General features: G+C 40.5%; 1 protein-coding gene across 2 annotated transcripts in view; it reads right to left on the bottom strand.

Annotated features, from left to right (window-relative positions):
• Window positions 1–16,702, bottom strand: part of ACER3 (alkaline ceramidase 3) — a 52,666-nt gene that overhangs the window by 9,968 nt on the left and 25,996 nt on the right. For both annotated transcript variants that reach the window (XR_014619009.1, XM_084299002.1), the window contains exons 4-8: window positions 14,952–15,004; window positions 12,102–12,183; window positions 10,959–10,994; window positions 3,608–3,666; window positions 418–519 (exon numbers count right to left, since the gene is read on the bottom strand). Coding sequence is in view for 1 of the 2 variants with exons in the window: in XM_084299002.1 (XP_084155128.1) it covers window positions 418–519; window positions 3,608–3,666; window positions 10,959–10,994; window positions 12,102–12,183; window positions 14,952–15,004 (332 nt within the window). In the remaining variant the exon portion in view is untranslated. The remainder of the gene's footprint in view (window positions 1–417; window positions 520–3,607; window positions 3,667–10,958; window positions 10,995–12,101; window positions 12,184–14,951; window positions 15,005–16,702) is intronic.

Below are 16,702 nucleotides of genomic sequence, written 5' to 3'. Positions count from 1 at the left end.
TTGCAGAACTGCTGCTCTTGATATTTTCCCGGGAAACAGAAACCAAAAAAAAAAAAAGCAGGATTGAAATCTCATTCAGATGAAATCAAGTGTGAAGAGCAGACTTTTGAATGCCACAGATCCTCAAAATTACTTCAGTGACATTAACTTCAGTTTAAATTGAGGGAAAGTAAAGAGAAATATCAATTATAAAAAAAAAATATAAAAGGAATCTATTCATGGAAAAGAAAACCTTTAAAAGAACTGTTCAGTGTTGAATTTAGTCACGAGCAAACTGCATAAAAACACTTGTGAATGTTTGAATGTTTTGTAGGCATCGTTATCATATGTACCATCAGATGGAGACTTGAACATGCACCACAGAAAAAAACAAAGCTTTATGCTAAAAGATTATTAAGACAAAGCAAAAGTGCTCACCTCAATTTATCACAGAAAATGTTGTCCACATTCCAGAGAAAAAATCCCATTAAAAATACAGTTAAAGATGTATAGCCTAGACCTCTAAGCCATGGGTATACCCTGGAGAGAGAGAGGAAAAAAATGTAGTATTAAGTTCAAGATGCTTTAAAGGCAGCTTGTAACATACATAAATATTATTACATACAAGTAAACTGATTAATTTAGGAAGATACCTTTCCCAAAAGAAAAAAAAAATATTAAGTTCTAATTTAATCTATTTAACTATTGTATTTTACCTCCTCTGCTTCTCCTGAATTAGCATTCTCTAGGATTGGTCTTTCAGAGGCTTTACATCTCCATTACTAGTTGTTCTGCTAACTGGGAAAGCTGAAGTTGTCTAAAAGGTATCTGTCAGTCCTATGTACAATCTTCCAGTTAAAAATTAACCACGTTACAAATTAGGACTCTCCCAAGAGAAGAGGCTCATTTCCGATGCAGGATATATCTCTAGGAGGGGACTCATTCAAATAAGGTCTTTCAGAATGGCTGTAGTCTTTTGTGAGTGAAGACCCCCATGATCAACAACTAACCAAATACACACTTTTAGAAAACAATAATTTCATATCGTATTTTATCATTAGCTGTCCTTGGCAATGGAAAAATGATTATTGCATTTTAAGAAAAATTAGTCCTATTTAGGATCTAAAAACCATCCTAAAGACTCAGCTACAAAAAAGAGCATCATTAATAAGTTCACCCTCACTACCTGCATTCAGGCTGGACCGTGGAACTGCCAACTTCCTACACGAAGCTGCTGGCATTTGCTCCTTTCCCACTAGCAAATCCAAAGGAAAGCCCAATTCCAACCCCAAGAAGCTGCCATGAAACACCCTTCAAGCGTTTTTTAACCCTTATAAACGCACAGCGTAGATATTTTGGTTAAAATGCATTCCTGAGCTGCTTCTCCTCCACCGTGCTGTGCAAGGATTTATTTCAGAGCTGTGAGCACTGGTGACTGCAATGTCCAAATGGAACTAGCCAGATACGAGTTACACATGTTAACAACAAGCCAATATAAAGCAGCAAAATCATAATTTATTTAGTCTAATAAATGCACGGAGCTCTGCGTGGTGCATGGCAGAGAGCACACTGTGATACTCCCAATTCAGTGCTCTAGAGACACAAGGAAGCCCAGGACATGAAAGAGCACTAAATAGTATGTTATACACGCTGGTAATTAGGTAATTATAGCTAGAATTGTTCAGGGAATTAATGAGGGGGTTCTGTGAGGGAATATGAGAGAGGCTGGCATCATTCATTAACAGGGAACTCGCTTTGTGAACAAAGAGCAACATTTGCCAAGTCATAATCTTGGGAAGGAAGAGGATCCAAGAAAGAGACAAAAAGCTGGGGGAAACAGGCAGGAACGACAACAAGTGGCGAGGATGAGAGGAGGGAAGAGCCTGATAGGAATTACATTCTGCCCTTCGAGGTATTAATGCTGAGCTCAGGGTGACTTCCAAGCCTGTACTAAAAAAGACGAGTGGTAGAAAGTTAACGCATATTAAGGAAATAAAACAGAAAAGCAGAAGTTATGTATGAGTTAAAGCAGGCTTGGACAAGTGCTAGAGCTACGAACAGGAAGAGAGAAATGCATTTCAGCAATGCAGAAGTAAATCTAAAAGTATACTCAGGGCTGGCTTGACGAAGAGAAAGGGCACCAGCAGGTCAGCACAGCTTCCCTACCGGGACATCTTTCCCCATCCCAACCTTCTAACCACAATTTGCAGCAGTACAGCTTATGGAGAGTGATGTTTCAATGAAGTGATCTAACTAATTAACAAAATATATCCTTAAACCTCTAAAATTGAAGGGGAAAAAGCAGGTAGAACTTCACAGACTTTACTGGAAGAAAACAAGAGATGATACCTTGGGAGAATGGTGGTGTTATTGATAGTGACAGGAAACAACAAATTTTTGCAGAAATAATGCAAAAAAGTGGAATTTGCAGAGCTGGAGAGAGAGCAGGCCCAAGGGCTTGTCTATACAAAAATAAAGAAATTCAATCTAAATGGCCAAAGCTACAAGAACAGAATTAGAACTCCTTAAACTTGATTCAACTTCGCTCCCCTTGGAAGTAATTTAAGGCAATACCCCTTTAGATTTCTAGGTTAGGATTAAAATTTCCATGTTTATGGGTTTGAAAAGTTTCTTTAAATGGGTTATGGTTCTACAGCTGCAAGCAAATGCAATCAGCTCTAAGTTTTTCTTGCTCAATAGCAGCCTGTGAACATTTATGCTTGGCTTGTGGCGATTTCTTGGGGGAAAGTCAAACTAAATTAACTGAAATTGCGATTGAAAGGTGATTCAATGAATCCACTTTAAGTTCACACCTTTTGTTGCATTCCTCCTTGTGTTCCTGAACAGTCCTGTGTATAACTCAAAGGTTAACAAAAGGCAGATTTAGCCTGAAGACACAGTAGAAAGAAATCAGCGACTTCCAAAGGCAAGCCCCAAACCCATAAAAAAGCCAACTGTTCACAGGGGAGAGACAGGAACTGACTGAGCCCCTGAGAACTAAAGGAATATATTTATCCCAGTACTGATTCAACTCCTTTTTCTTCAGTTTTATACACCAACTCTGTGCTCTGAAGCCTCTCAATGTGTCCCAATACTCAATTCCTTTTGTACGGTGTATCTGTGACTAAAATTTCCATTATATATACCTAATTATTCAAAACTGTAGTGAAAACTATCATTTATTTTTTTTTTTGTTTTTTTTATCTTTTACATTTGAATTTTAGATACTTGAGATGGAACGAGGAAAGGAAAACACAAACTAATGGCTCAGCTCTGCAGAGCCCAGCTCTTACCTGCCTCCAAGAATCAAAAGTCGAGTTTGGACACTTGCAAGAGGTCTCACGTTTTATCCAGCTCTGTGAGGACAAAACCTCTGTCCCCCTTGAAGTCCCAGGCTGACCACAAGTGCAGAGATAGCAACTTTGCTTAATGATAACCCCCTGGCTTCATGAAAAATTGGGGAGGTGTGGCAGTTCCTTTTAACCAAGGAGAGCACGTGAGCTAGCATCATGTACCCAGTTAAAGGAATTTCGCCACTGCTCATTTCTCTTGTTAAACCCACCAAAAAAGACACAAATGCTAAGTTATATCTTATAATGGGTTAATAATAATACAGAATGATACTTACCATAATACTATATAAACAGACCGTAGAACTATAATGGAAACTAGTGTCCCATACATGATCTGCAAATAAAAACAGAGACAAAATTCAGCAGTGGTAGTCAAGAGACTTTATCAAACGCTACAGGAATAACATTTTTTGCAGACTGGTTTTTATTTCTTAGCCTCAAAAAAATAACACCCCTGCTACATTCCTATCCATGGCTTTCACAGAAGTTTCAAATAAAAATACAATTATAACCATGCTGTTTATGCGATCACAAGAAAAGTCAGTGTAAAACCACAGCTACGTTCCTTTGAATCAGAAAGCAAACGCTAGATGGCACTCGGTAAACATCCTGCAATCAAACTGCTAAGTAAATCCTATTATTTCTTCTCTATCTGTACATTTCAACCCTGGGACGCATAAACACCAGCTGAAAACACTTTTAAAAGTTATTAATCAAATATTAAGTGAAGGAAGTGTATTTTTTTTTTTCCTGAAAGCAAACACTGCATTCTGCCCACACCGAGCACCAGCATGGAAGAGCCTTTGCAGGAAGCATTTAAATCGACTACTCCGCATTGCTGGGATTCAATCTAAGCACACAGCGAGGAGGCTGCGTGCTCCAAAAAGCTCCACAACCAGAGGCTGGCTCACTGTAGGCTCCGTGAAGCTGAATGCAACAGCCTGGCTTATAGAAAAGGTCGAGGTAATCATTTATTTTCTGCCTCATGATCTTTAAATCACTCTCCATTTGTTTTCTGGCAAGCTTTGGATGCACTCAACACCATCTCCAAGACACACAGAGTAAAGATGAGCATCGTGCCTGACTGATGAAGGGATGAGGATTATCTGACACCAACACCATCGCTTCACTGCCCATCCTTTTTATTCTCTAAGCCTTCTTCCTGCCAAAAAGCAGCTTGTTCCGAGCAGCCCTGCCCTGCTCTTTGCCCTTCTCCAGTGACCCACGAGGGCCTCGCTGTTTTTCGCTTTGCTCGTTCCCTGACCTTCCTGATCTCAGTTTTGCTTTTAGTGAGCTTCCACCTAACTCTGCCTTGTTTTTACATGACCCAGAAGAATGAGGAACCTTCGCTGTGTATTTTCAACAGACGCTGAAGCTCGCAGAGTACTGGTTTGCAAGCCAGGGTCCTTACCACATTGTATCAACTTCCTAATCCCTTTCTTTTAGGTGATATTGTCTTCAAGGCAAGGAACACCTCCTGCTCTGCTGTAACCAGGGCATTATTGCCCTGCAAGCACATGCATGCAAGTCATTTGACACAAAACAGGTTCCTGTGAAAGAAAACCTACCTTCCAGCAAGTCCGTAAAGGCAAATTTCCGAATTTGTTTTAGCCCTAAAGGACGAGGTTAGCAGCGCACACCACGTTATCAGCGCGTATATAAGGAACCTGACAGATAAGGGAGCCTTTCTGTTTGGCAACAGGTAAAAGTCAGCTCCAGTATTGACTATGTAAAGTTGCTCAGCACAGCAGCTCTTTATTTGCATTCAGCGAGAGAGCAAATAACTTCAGTAACCGAACCGCTGCTGCTCTGGGTTCTGTTCGAGAGCGAAACAAAGCAAAAATTATTTGAAAGGCTAATTAGTCCTGGCTTGTACTTTACACAAAAAACTGTCAACTCATTCCAGTTCCCTTGCCTGGGGTACGGCACAGAAATGAGAAGAAAAATCCTGCTCAACATGGAGAGAGTATCGAGTGCTGAGCAGTCCCAGGCGAAGCTGGAAAGGGGACGCGGTGCTGGGGCTGCTCATGGGCTCAGTGTTTCACCAATTCCTCAGCACTGGGGGAGTTCTCCCTAAAAAGACACCTCCATATGACAAATACAGATTTAAAATTATAAGTTAAATGCCATTTTACTCTATCAGTCTCATTTAAAAGAGCCTGGTGTGCTTTCCTAATCAAATCCGGTAATTTATTCTAAGAAAGGGAAGGAAAGAAGGAAGGATCTCACAGAAAGGCTCCTCAGTTCAACCTCATTTCCTCCCTGTTCTCTTCTCACCTGCATTTTCCATTGCTGAAACGTTCCTCTGCAGCACAGACACGGGAAAAACCTACTCACGAAGTGAGAGACTGCTATCATAGTGGTTTAGAGCATGACCACGCTCAAGCTTTCATCATTTCACTCATTTGCTCTCAGCTTCTTTGTACGAGGAGCTAAACAGCGCCAGATTATGTCTAGAGAAACGCAGCCCAAAGCCCAGGTAAAACACTGGCTAAAAATGTGTTTTTTTTTTTGCAGCTGCTAAAAGCAGGGAAAAGCAAAAGCTAGGAAAAGCTTTTTTTTTTTTTTTTTTTTTTTTCAGAGCCACTGGCTCGGTATCTCCTAGCGGAGTTGCTTAATGGCTTGTAAAAGAGGTCAGGCTGAAGTGTTAATGGAAGGAGTGGAGGGGAAAGAAAAAAAAGAAAAAAAAAAAAAAGGGAACCTTGCAGTGACTGAAGAAAAACTTGCCCAGAGTTGACACTTCCATTTCTTGCCATTTCCGCTCCCCCACGCAAATAGGTTGTTAGCAGGAAAACACATCCGTGTTTAAAAGCCTGTGAAAGGCTGGAACAACAAACCGTTCTGCTCTGCGTGCTCCAATCCCCCGTGCACCGGAGGCAGACAGCGAGGAGGTGATGCTGTGACAGTCTCCCTAAGCTGCTCCTCACCAGACGCCTGTAAAGGAGCTACGTAACCTCATTTATGCTTTGGGGAGCAGCGTTTTATTTGTATTCCTTTACCACCCATTGGGTTTACCAGTTTAGCCACGCCAAAAATGCGTCAGGCATCATCTGTCCACCCAAAGAAAGGTAAAGTAGCAAATAAAACACAAAACGTCTCCCTTATTGAAGTCTGCTCAAGTTTCTCAATTCCTTTAGTCCCCTTTGTTGTTGTTCTTTAACTAATAAATTACTTTGGTGACACGCGAAAACCCAAGCATCAAGAGCCTGTTATTTCCCCTTCCATTTCTTCTGATTCTGCCCACTCTTTGTTAATAAAGCCAATTCATTAGCCTCAAATATGAGTGCACACTTTGGGAACCACACAGATTTTAGCTTCCTGACGGCCACTACTTCTCTATCAATATACAAACCATCTATCAAGAAATAGCCTGAATACTTGAAGATGAAAGCTGTATTTGAATTTTACAACCAAGAACACAGACTTCTACACGTCCTTTCCTAGGAAAGAAGTCTGAGCAGAGGTAAAAAAGGCAGGGATAGCCTCAGAATAACACGACTCTGCACAGTGTTATGGCTGTTCAGCACTATGCGCTGCCCTGACAGCTCATACCTGAGCTCATCCAGATTCACCTGCCTTGGTCTTGTTTGGATGCATGCACGTGATGGCCAAGTGACATCCAAGTCCCTGCAGCTGCACGGTGCTCAGCAGCTTTCCAGAGCTTCTAGGACACGGTCTGCAGCTGGAAATTTTTTTTTTTTTGGTTCCCCTTCAATGACTTGTAGCACTGGTCCTTTGCAGAGCCTGAACGTCTTTCCACATTCCCTAAGCTATCGTGCAGGTAGAGGTAAAAGCCAGAGTGAAAGCAGTACTGGCTTTTTGGAAGCAAGGCTGTGTAACCAAAATTTCACTCGTATCTTACACCTGGTCTTCAGCAGGGCAATGTTTAAGTATAAAAAGCTCTGAGGTGAGGCCATGTCCTGAAAAAACACAGTTCTTAACAGACTCTTTGACACCCTGGGAATGCAGAAAGAAAGCACCAAGTTCCACTAAGAGGCACAATGGGTTAAGCCAAAACAGGAGGGACTCTGGAAAGCTGCAGGACACTGAGTGCTGCCCACAGATATTCCCCAGAACAGGGAGTCCTGTAAGTTTCAGGGAGTCCTGTACGTTTGAACAAGCTGTGCTCTGCCACAACATATTTTTCATGCAGCTTCAGGCTCCCAAGTGCACTTCAAAATACAGGTTTTGTTCTACCCCAAGTCCTCCTGCTGCCTTCTTTTAATTTGTATGTTTAAAACACCACTAAGGACAATTTCACTCATTTAGGCAAATGAAATACCTTTTCCTCCAACACTCGCTCTCTCCCTCTTACCTAAAGTCACCTTAACTGGTAAATCTGATCTGAATTGTTGCAGAGAATTCACTGGCCATGTTATTATGCTGTGATCAGCAAACGCACTCCTCCTGTTTGTCATTCCTCCCCTGTTTGTCCCGTTAGTCCTCCAGGTCTCTCACTTCTCTCTTCATCCTCCTCTGGACTTTGTATCTTCACAACTTTCATCAGGAGGCGAGTCTTTTTCCTGCTACGTGTCATTAAATAAAAACACTTCCACTACTAATCCCGAGGAAGTCCAGACTGAGACTGCCTTTCATCATCTCCCTCAGTCATGTTCCCTTAGTCACTCCCTTACCTGATTTGCAATTTCATCCCACTCTACTTCTCCAGCTTGCTTAGTTTCTCATGGGAGAACACATCAACACTTCTGTCACGTCTATACAAAAGATATTTTTTTTAAACTGCATTTCTTAACGTAGAGAAAGCAGCCAGCAGAAAAAGCTATCAGGTTAACCTGAACATTTTGTCTATTTTTCTAATTACCTTCTAATTATCCCTGTTTAAATCTTCCTTCAAACTCTTGTAGCAGACGACTACGCAAATGAAGAAGGTTTTTAGATGGATTTCATTATTCCTGTAAGTTGACCCATCAGCTAAATAAGGTTTTTGACCATATAGGCAGCATATGGTATGTAGCAGGTAAATAAATCCAGATGGAAAACCACACTTTGCAGATGACAGCTTTCTAGGCCATGTCATATTAGAAGGAAGGCCACCTGTAAGACATGACTCTAAAAATTTAACTCTCCAGGTTGTTTCTTCTACCTGCAGGACAGCAGCCAATCTTCCCCCACCCCTTTCCTCCTATAAGCGCAAATATACACGTGGTAAACAGGGATGAGAAACTAATCTGATTTAAGACTAATTCTGGAAAGCTTTAACCCATTCAGTTCCCCAGTAAAATTCTCATCAGAGAGTAGATTTGTGTGCTAGAAGGAAAAAAAAAGGGAGAGGCCACAGCTGTTTTCCTTGACAATCGTGCTGGCTTGAGAATGACTGGGTCCTCCGTCTGTTTAGCACTATGGAAATTAGGTAAGAACAGTGCTTTAGCCCCAGAAATTTTGACATAAGCAAGCCAATACAAGCTTGTAAAGACCAGTGCAATCTTTTGTTTGATTAATTGATGAAACTGAAAAAAAAAAAAAAGATCAGTTGTCTGGCAGACAAGTGTTTTCTTCTAACAATGTGCAGTGTCCAACTGACCAAAATGTGCATCTCCTTCCTCCTAAGGGTCTCGGTGCTTCACCTTACAGACCTGCAACATCTGAATGGAGAAAGAGAAGCTGGTCTCTGTTGCCACTGTGCCATGAATAATAAACTGAAATCCCCTTCATGCCTTGCTGGCAATATGCAATTGCTGAGCCCAAGATGGGAAGGAAAGTGGAAAGCAATCCACTGAGAAGTAAGACTTGGATCCTGGCTACAAAATGTAATAGGATCCTTTTCCATTCTTGTTGCTCACCTTTTGGGGAAAAAACACGCTGTAACAATGGAGAATATAACTGTCCAGGTAATTATTCCCCTTTTTGCAAGGCTGACAATGAGGACGATCACAAACACCTAGAGGAATCAAATGCTGTTTTATGTCCTAATTCTGCTTTCCAATACAACCAGGGACTGAGACTACAAGTTAAAACTGATTTCATGAACGCATTTAACCTTACGTCAGGTCTGTGCAATCCATTTGGTTGGAAAACACTTACTGAAATTATAAAGAGGACAAATATTAAGAGAAATAACCTTGCTTAGCTGTGCAGAGAAATGTTTCCTCCGGATTTACAACACATTTGGCAAAGAGTAGGAAAAAGTAAGCGCAGTACTTGGACATTTGGTATTTGGCCATAATTGTATGTTCTCCATAAAAATCAATTTAGAAAGAGTTGTTGTAATAAGTCCAGCACTTTTATGGGCCTCAATCTGTCCTACATTGACTTCTTACGTATAAATTACAACAAGGAATTCATATTCGGAACCTAAAAGAAACCAGATGCAAAATATTAATGGTCTGTGGCAATGGGTTAAAGTTTCCCTATTTCTCTCTTTCCAGAGAAGTCATAATATTTAGCTTCTTAATAACTGGCACATCAAACAATACCTATATGGATGCCTCAAACAGGGAAGCTGCGATCTACTTTTGCAATAACAACAGGTTGAGTAGATGAATTAAAGAAATACAGTCCAACGTAGGTAGAAAATTCTGCCATTATTACCCAAAATATTTTAAATCACTTCAATCAAAACCAGTTACAACTAGCTCAAGAAAAGCATCAGAAAATGCCTTTTTCACCTTGGCTAACATCTTCCTGCCAAAAATGTAAGCAGGGGGTGGGTGGGTGGAATTTAATAAATATGATCAAAAACCCTGCAAGTTTCTCTTTTTATCTGGAAGTAGAGTCTCAATTCCTGTTTCTAGGAGAGATTGTTTGGAGCAGTTGTGAATTTATTTTATTCATCATCGGTTTACTAATCCAACAGCCAGAAACATGCATCATTTTTATGACCGCTGATGCAGCAGGCACGTTTTGACAGGCGATGGCACTACCAATTGCAGAAAATGAGGCTTTAAAGCTCTGTCCTGCGAAGAGCTGAGCTTTTGCTTGGCAATTTTTCAGCTGTTATCCCTAATCAAAAAGTCGTAAAAGAAGGAAAGCTACTCACGGCATAGATAAGCAAGCATGACTTCTAACCTCCTGTGAGCAGGCAAGTGGTACAAATCCTATTCCCACTGGCAGTGGATGCACATTAATACTGTTGGACAGCGTTGCTACTAAAAAAAAAACTGTACTAAACATGCCATTAATCCTCTATGGCCATAACAACAAGCCTGCCACATAACCCTGTAAGTCATTTTCCATTTAAATTCAGCTTGGATTTATAAAAAGTAAAATTAAGTAGTTAAAAAAAAAATGTTTTATGTATAAAAAGGGAGAGAAGAACATGGGGTTAGGTTGCCCAAGCCATGTTATGATGTCAGGTCATAGCTTCACAGCAGCCACTAATGTAATAAAACACACAAGGGCTCATTAAGGCCTCCCTCTCGTTACACTTGTCACTGATGAAAAACACCTAGACTATTAGGTCAAATACTAAAACACCACAGAAACCATTCCAGTTTTTCAGGTCACCAAGTAACAGGATGGTGATGTGACAGAGAGCAGAACTGCTTAAAGAAAAAGTGAAAGACAAATGGGGTTTGCCTTCTCTTCTTCCTTCCAGCTACAGCATCCTATAAAGCACTCTGCTAAACCAGCACAGTTTAAACAAAACTTCTCCAGAGCAACACTCACCTGGTGGAATACAGGCTCTTTCAAATTTAAATAAACCTGCAAAGATTAGAAAGAGAGAAATAATTTGCAATGGAGAACAATCATAACATCATTAATTTAAATATTGCCAAGGCTTGTTCTGTTAGAATAAAGACACAAGTGCCTATCAATATAATGTTAAACGTGATTAAACAGTTGCAGTTTCCTTTGGCAAAACCTGAGGGCTCTTCAACAGATTTTAACTGTGGAATTATTTAAAATTCAGAAGCACAAATAGCAATATCAACAGCTAAGAGCTCCTCATTTAACAGAGTTGCAACACATACATGAACAATTACAATGCAGAAATTACCAGACACATTCTTGATATGCATTGCAAGAAGAAAGTGTACCCTGCTAAGATTTGCTATTATTAATGTTTTTGATGATAACATTTCAATTCATTTTACCAAAAGCTAGTAGTTAAGATGCATAACATGCATGTTAGGCATAACATGCCATAGGTATAAAAAATAAACTTTAGGAGGCACAGGAAAGATGAGACTTAAAGGCAGAAGACCTCTAATGCTACTTAATAAGAAATGTTTATTGATAAAAATAATGAAAGATGTTCCAACTGTGGCTGATGGCCAGTACAAAACTAATTTTGTTCACACAGGCAGCATGCTGCCTTGAGAAAGGGAACTACATGTAAGTTAGCTGTGACACAGTTTAAACTCTTCTAATTTTTTAAACTGATAGGTTCCTTTCTTATTCTGCCTGGTGTTTGAAAAAACAGTCAATATACAGGACTGCATCACAGCTCCCTTTTTGCATCCTGTTGAGCAGGATTATTTTCATTTCTGTCGACAAGTTGAGGTGAGGCCCAGAGGGAGAAGACAGCTTGTCCAGGGTCTCATAACATGTCACAGCCGGAGGACACTCTTTTCTTCACATTCATAGCAACTGCATTACTGTGTTTCTTTCTTCTTCATTTATCCTATATAGTGCTTTAGATTGAAAAATTTCAGGTTTCTCAGGCCAGCACATCGTTTTCCCACCCCAAAAAAACAATTTCTCCTTGACTGGAACTGTGTAGACTCAGGACTGCCTGTGCAATGTTCCATCACTGGCAAGAAACTGTCAACACACGGGTGAAAATGCCAAATTAGAAAAGTTACTTACTATGCTGACTACGAAGCTGTATGTTATTAACAAGAAAAGCAGTGGATAATTGACTGTGTTCTTGTACTTGAAACATTCATACCTGGAACAGAACATAAAGGAGAGTGATAACATTCATCACTTAGCATGTAAAGGCTGTGTTTTTCAAGGTGTATTATCACAGAATTTGTGAGAAAATTGATCTAAATGAGTCTTAGGCCCTTCAAGGAATTGTAGCTGCTCCAATAAAGATGTCATTTTAATATGAAAACCCCACACTTCTAATAAACGTTTTTCAAGAAGTCTATTGCAAAAATAAAAACCAATAAGCTTATGCATATAAAAAAAACCTAAGCCAGTCAGTGGAAAGAAACTGGTAAGCAGAAGCATTTTTCAAAGGTGCTTAAGGGGTGCTGATGGATGACAAATTAGAAACAAGTTCAAAATGCAATACAGCTGCCAAAAAACATGACATCTGTGAGGAAAGTCAGTGTGGGAAAGGGACTGCCTTACAAAACAGCAAACTCTGGAGATCTGGTACAATTCAGGCTGTTTATAGCTTTACCACAGCCACAGCGCAGTGAACTTACTGGGTCAGGTACTGGAGGAAGCGGGAAGTAAAACCAGCTAATTGCTGCTAGTATTAATTAAAATTAGCTTCATTATCTCTGTGCTGCACTTCAGGTCTAACTGTGCTGGAATTACCAGACACATCCCAAAATCACAGGGCGGTGGAGGTTGGAAGGGGCCTCTGGAGGTGACCAGGGCCAACCCCAGGTGGGTTGTGACTATGTCCAGAAGGGACTCGTGAGGTGGGAGACCTCTCCCAGAGCTCTGTCACCCTCACAGTGAAGTCTTTTCTCGCTTTCAGCTGGAACTTCTGGTGTTTTAGCTCGTGCTCGTTGCCTCTTGGCCAAAAGAGTCTGGCCACATCCTCTTAACGCCCTCCCTTCAGATATTTATACACATCGCTGAGATCTCCTCTCAGCCTTCTCTTCTCCAGGCTGAACAGGCCCAGCTCTTGCAGCCTCTCCTCACATGAGGGATGCTCCAGTCCCCTAATTATCTTTGTAGCTCTGTGCTGGGCTCTCCCCAGTATGCCCAGCTCTGTCTTGTACTAGGGAGCCCAGTGCTGGACCCAGCACTCCACAAAAACAAAGTTTTTCTCACAGTGTTGAGTAGAAGAGGAGGATCACCTCCCTCGGCCTGCTACCAACACTATTACTGATGGCTTCTTGGCCACAAGAGCACATTAATGCCTTGTGGTTAATTCGCTGTCCACCACGACTCCAGGTCCTCCTCCACAGAGCTGCTCTTTAGACCATAACTTCATCAGAAAAGAAAAAAAGTGAAGAAAACAAGCAACAATCTCACTCTGTGCTTCCCAAAGTCACCACATCATTAGGGCTGGAGGAAGATGTCTGTATAGCTAGAGTGACATCTGACTACTATTAGCTCCTAAGAAACAGACATCATCAGGGATGAATAAAAGGAAAAAAAGATGTGCAGGAATATCTGGAGAAAATCATCAGGACAGCACATTGCAAAATGGATGGCCTAAGTAATTGCAGAGCTCGAGAACCACTAGGACTGCATGATGTATGAGGGCATGTCCTGGGCAGAACCACCCCACCACCTACCTTTAAGAAAACCATAATGATTATTAAAGGCCTCCCAAGCTAAACATGAGCTCATTCTTCAGAGCATTTTAATTACTACCAAACAAACACACGTAGAATCTTATTAGGGCTAGAAATACACTAACAGGCTGCAGTGCTTTTGAAGATGATAGAGTAACTGCTGCACAAAATGAGCATGATTATTTTTTCAAATCGTTTTTTAAAGCCTCTTCTCATCCTTTCCCCGATCACATTCAAATCAGACAAAAAATGCAAAGGCAATTTCAAGGAGATGGGGAGCTACGATGGAAATATTTCCACTAACAGAGGCATTACTATTCCGGTCCTGAGCTTGCACAAATCATCCTAACAGATGAATCACAAACTGATGGTAATTTCCACAGATGGAGGTTCAGTCCTGTAGCATCCCATCTCCACTGCAAGCTACCAGTAATCTTCACCAAAGATGCTCCAATTTGTAACAGCTGAATATTTGATCATATGTTCAAAAGCAAAAAGACAATTATTTTCTGTCTTGAACGGGTTGTTTTTTTTTAATCATTTGGACTTTCCAAGTGACAGAACAAATTGTGTTAAATCCAGGCCTTGCAGCAACAGGCAAAAAAAAGATAACTTACTGTACCTTTACAGTCACCAAACACTACATTGTTCCTGAAATTAAATGGTAGAACACATCTTGGCATAGCATTAAGTAGTGATGCATGTTCTGAGACACTCTCCACATGCACTCAACTCTTCAGAAAATCTTTTAATTTTTCAGATGAGTGGAGAGCAGGTTTAACCAGCAATCTGAAATTTGCATTTGGCGTCAGACTACATCACAGAACCATTGCTAAAATACCAATCAATTACCACATTGATAATTTTGTAGGCATTACTGAAGTGATTTTATTATGTCAGCTGTTTACCCACCAAGTAACACTAAGCTCTGGTTGTATACAACACAGCTCTTTAATGAGAGGGTTTTCTGTTGTTTTTGTTTATTTGTTTTACTGCTAAACAAACAGTGGTAAAACATCTCTAAATTAGCAAAAACTAGGACTAAAGCCAGCCTGGTGCTCTAATGGCCAAGTCACAAAGCTGTGCTGCTGGCAAAACTGAGATCTCATTGAAATGAACAGAAGCTTCAGTGTCAGCCTCACTACACACTACATTGGGCTACACATATTCTATAAAACCAAAGTTAGTATTTCAAAAATATTCAGAAAAAAAACATTTAACAAGTACTTACAGGCAGTAGACAAACACACAACAACTGTATATCATTGGCAGCTCATCCAACAGCTACAAAAAGCAGAGACATCAAAACATGAAAACTACTTTTAACTGACACGCTTGTGAAAGTTAATTAAGGAGAGAAGTCTTAAGAAAACAGGAGTTTAAGTCACTTGGATATCCACCTTCTTGATTGTACTTTCAGGACATGGCAGCGTCAAATCCCATTCAGCTACTGAAATTTTGCTGCTTTAACAAGCTTATTACAATGAATTTTTTGAATATTACGTTTGATAAAAGCTATGCCTTTAAAGAATCACGCCATTTTCACTGTTCATACCTCTTTAAGCATTTATAATAATTAGTTTTTAAAAGTCAATTTGAATATGACCACACCATTTACAGCCTGCTCAATGCAACCAGTCACATTTTCTTGCTTCTATACAAGCTTCACACAAAGAAACTCTTTACAATATCTTTTTTCCATAACGTAAAAGAGAACTTTAACCCTTTTAGGAAGCACCTTGTAATGTGCTTGAATGTTTACTTCCTGATTTTGGACATTTCTTACACGGATGAGTGAAGACCCGCTGCTTGTGATTTCTAATACATCCAGCAAATGTTGATGCCGAGACACTTTGAATTGTTACTCCCCCCCATGATCGCCTCTTTTCCAAGACAATCAAGAACCGGATGCAAAGAGATTTTGATCTTGTTCCTCCATCCTGCTGGAAGTTGTTGATGGCCATGTTTGTACAGCAACTCCCTTCCCAGCACTGGTAAAGGGTGCTTAACGAGTTCACAGTCATGTTTTTCTGACTAATGAGACAAATTAAGAGCAATACCAGCTTACGAAAACCCTCTTACAGAGCCAGCCTGATTCTGTCCCAGTTGGCAGCACTGGTCTGCACAGGCAAAAACCTCCGTTTAGTTTTGAGCATTCACATTGAGGAAAAAAAAAGTGAGCTACAGAAGCAGAGAGATGAATTATTCCAAGCTTGAACTATTAGCTTTTCTCGAATTTGGTCCCAAACTTCAGGAAATATTTCACAATGCAGCTAAACAGATCTAATGACCAGCTGCCACTGCAGGACAGGGCTTAATTCTTCACCCACACCCTGGCTGCTTCTCCTGAGCTAGCGGTCCCGCTTGTCTGACCCACAGCGAGCCATTTCCAACAGGTGACCCAGCACACATCTAACCTTAGAGAAAAAAAAAAAAAGAAGAGGTTTAAATCTATGAATTTGTGTGTTATATTGTCAGGGGCTGCAATAGGTAGCACGAAAAAGTATCAGGGAGACAAACGGCAGATGAGGCTGTCAGGCGTGTTCGGTGGCACTTTGCCATCAGATTAGTTCATCTGTGCTGTGCTGCCTTAGAGAGGAAAAACAAGCAGGGGATGAATTCAGCTTTATACTAATAATTATTATTTAGAAATTGAGCAATGTTCTTACTGAGCCCGACAGGAATTAGCTGCAGGATTAATTCATGCGTCTCTTGAAGAGCGGGAGTGATTTATAGGCTCAAAACAGAAAGAGAAGGCAAAAAATACGAAATATAGTAAATATTTTCAAATTTAGACAGTTGCGCACGCACTGCATATACTGACAGCTTCTTGGGGACTTTACATTAACAGCAAAAAGAGTCTTAACAAATCCTAGCTAAAATTTGCTTGCGGAATACAATGGCTTCTGTAGCAAAAGGAATTCATCCCTCCAGAAACCCTGTCAACAGGATGTCTGAGACATGTATAGGAGGAAATTTGGT

Source organism: Netta rufina (assembly GCF_964035555.1).
Source record: "Netta rufina genome assembly, chromosome: 1".
Classification (NCBI taxonomy): domain Eukaryota; kingdom Metazoa; phylum Chordata; class Aves; order Anseriformes; family Anatidae; genus Netta; species Netta rufina.
The sequence above is the reverse complement of the archived record's forward strand: the minus strand, read 5'-3'. Positions and strand labels throughout refer to the sequence as shown.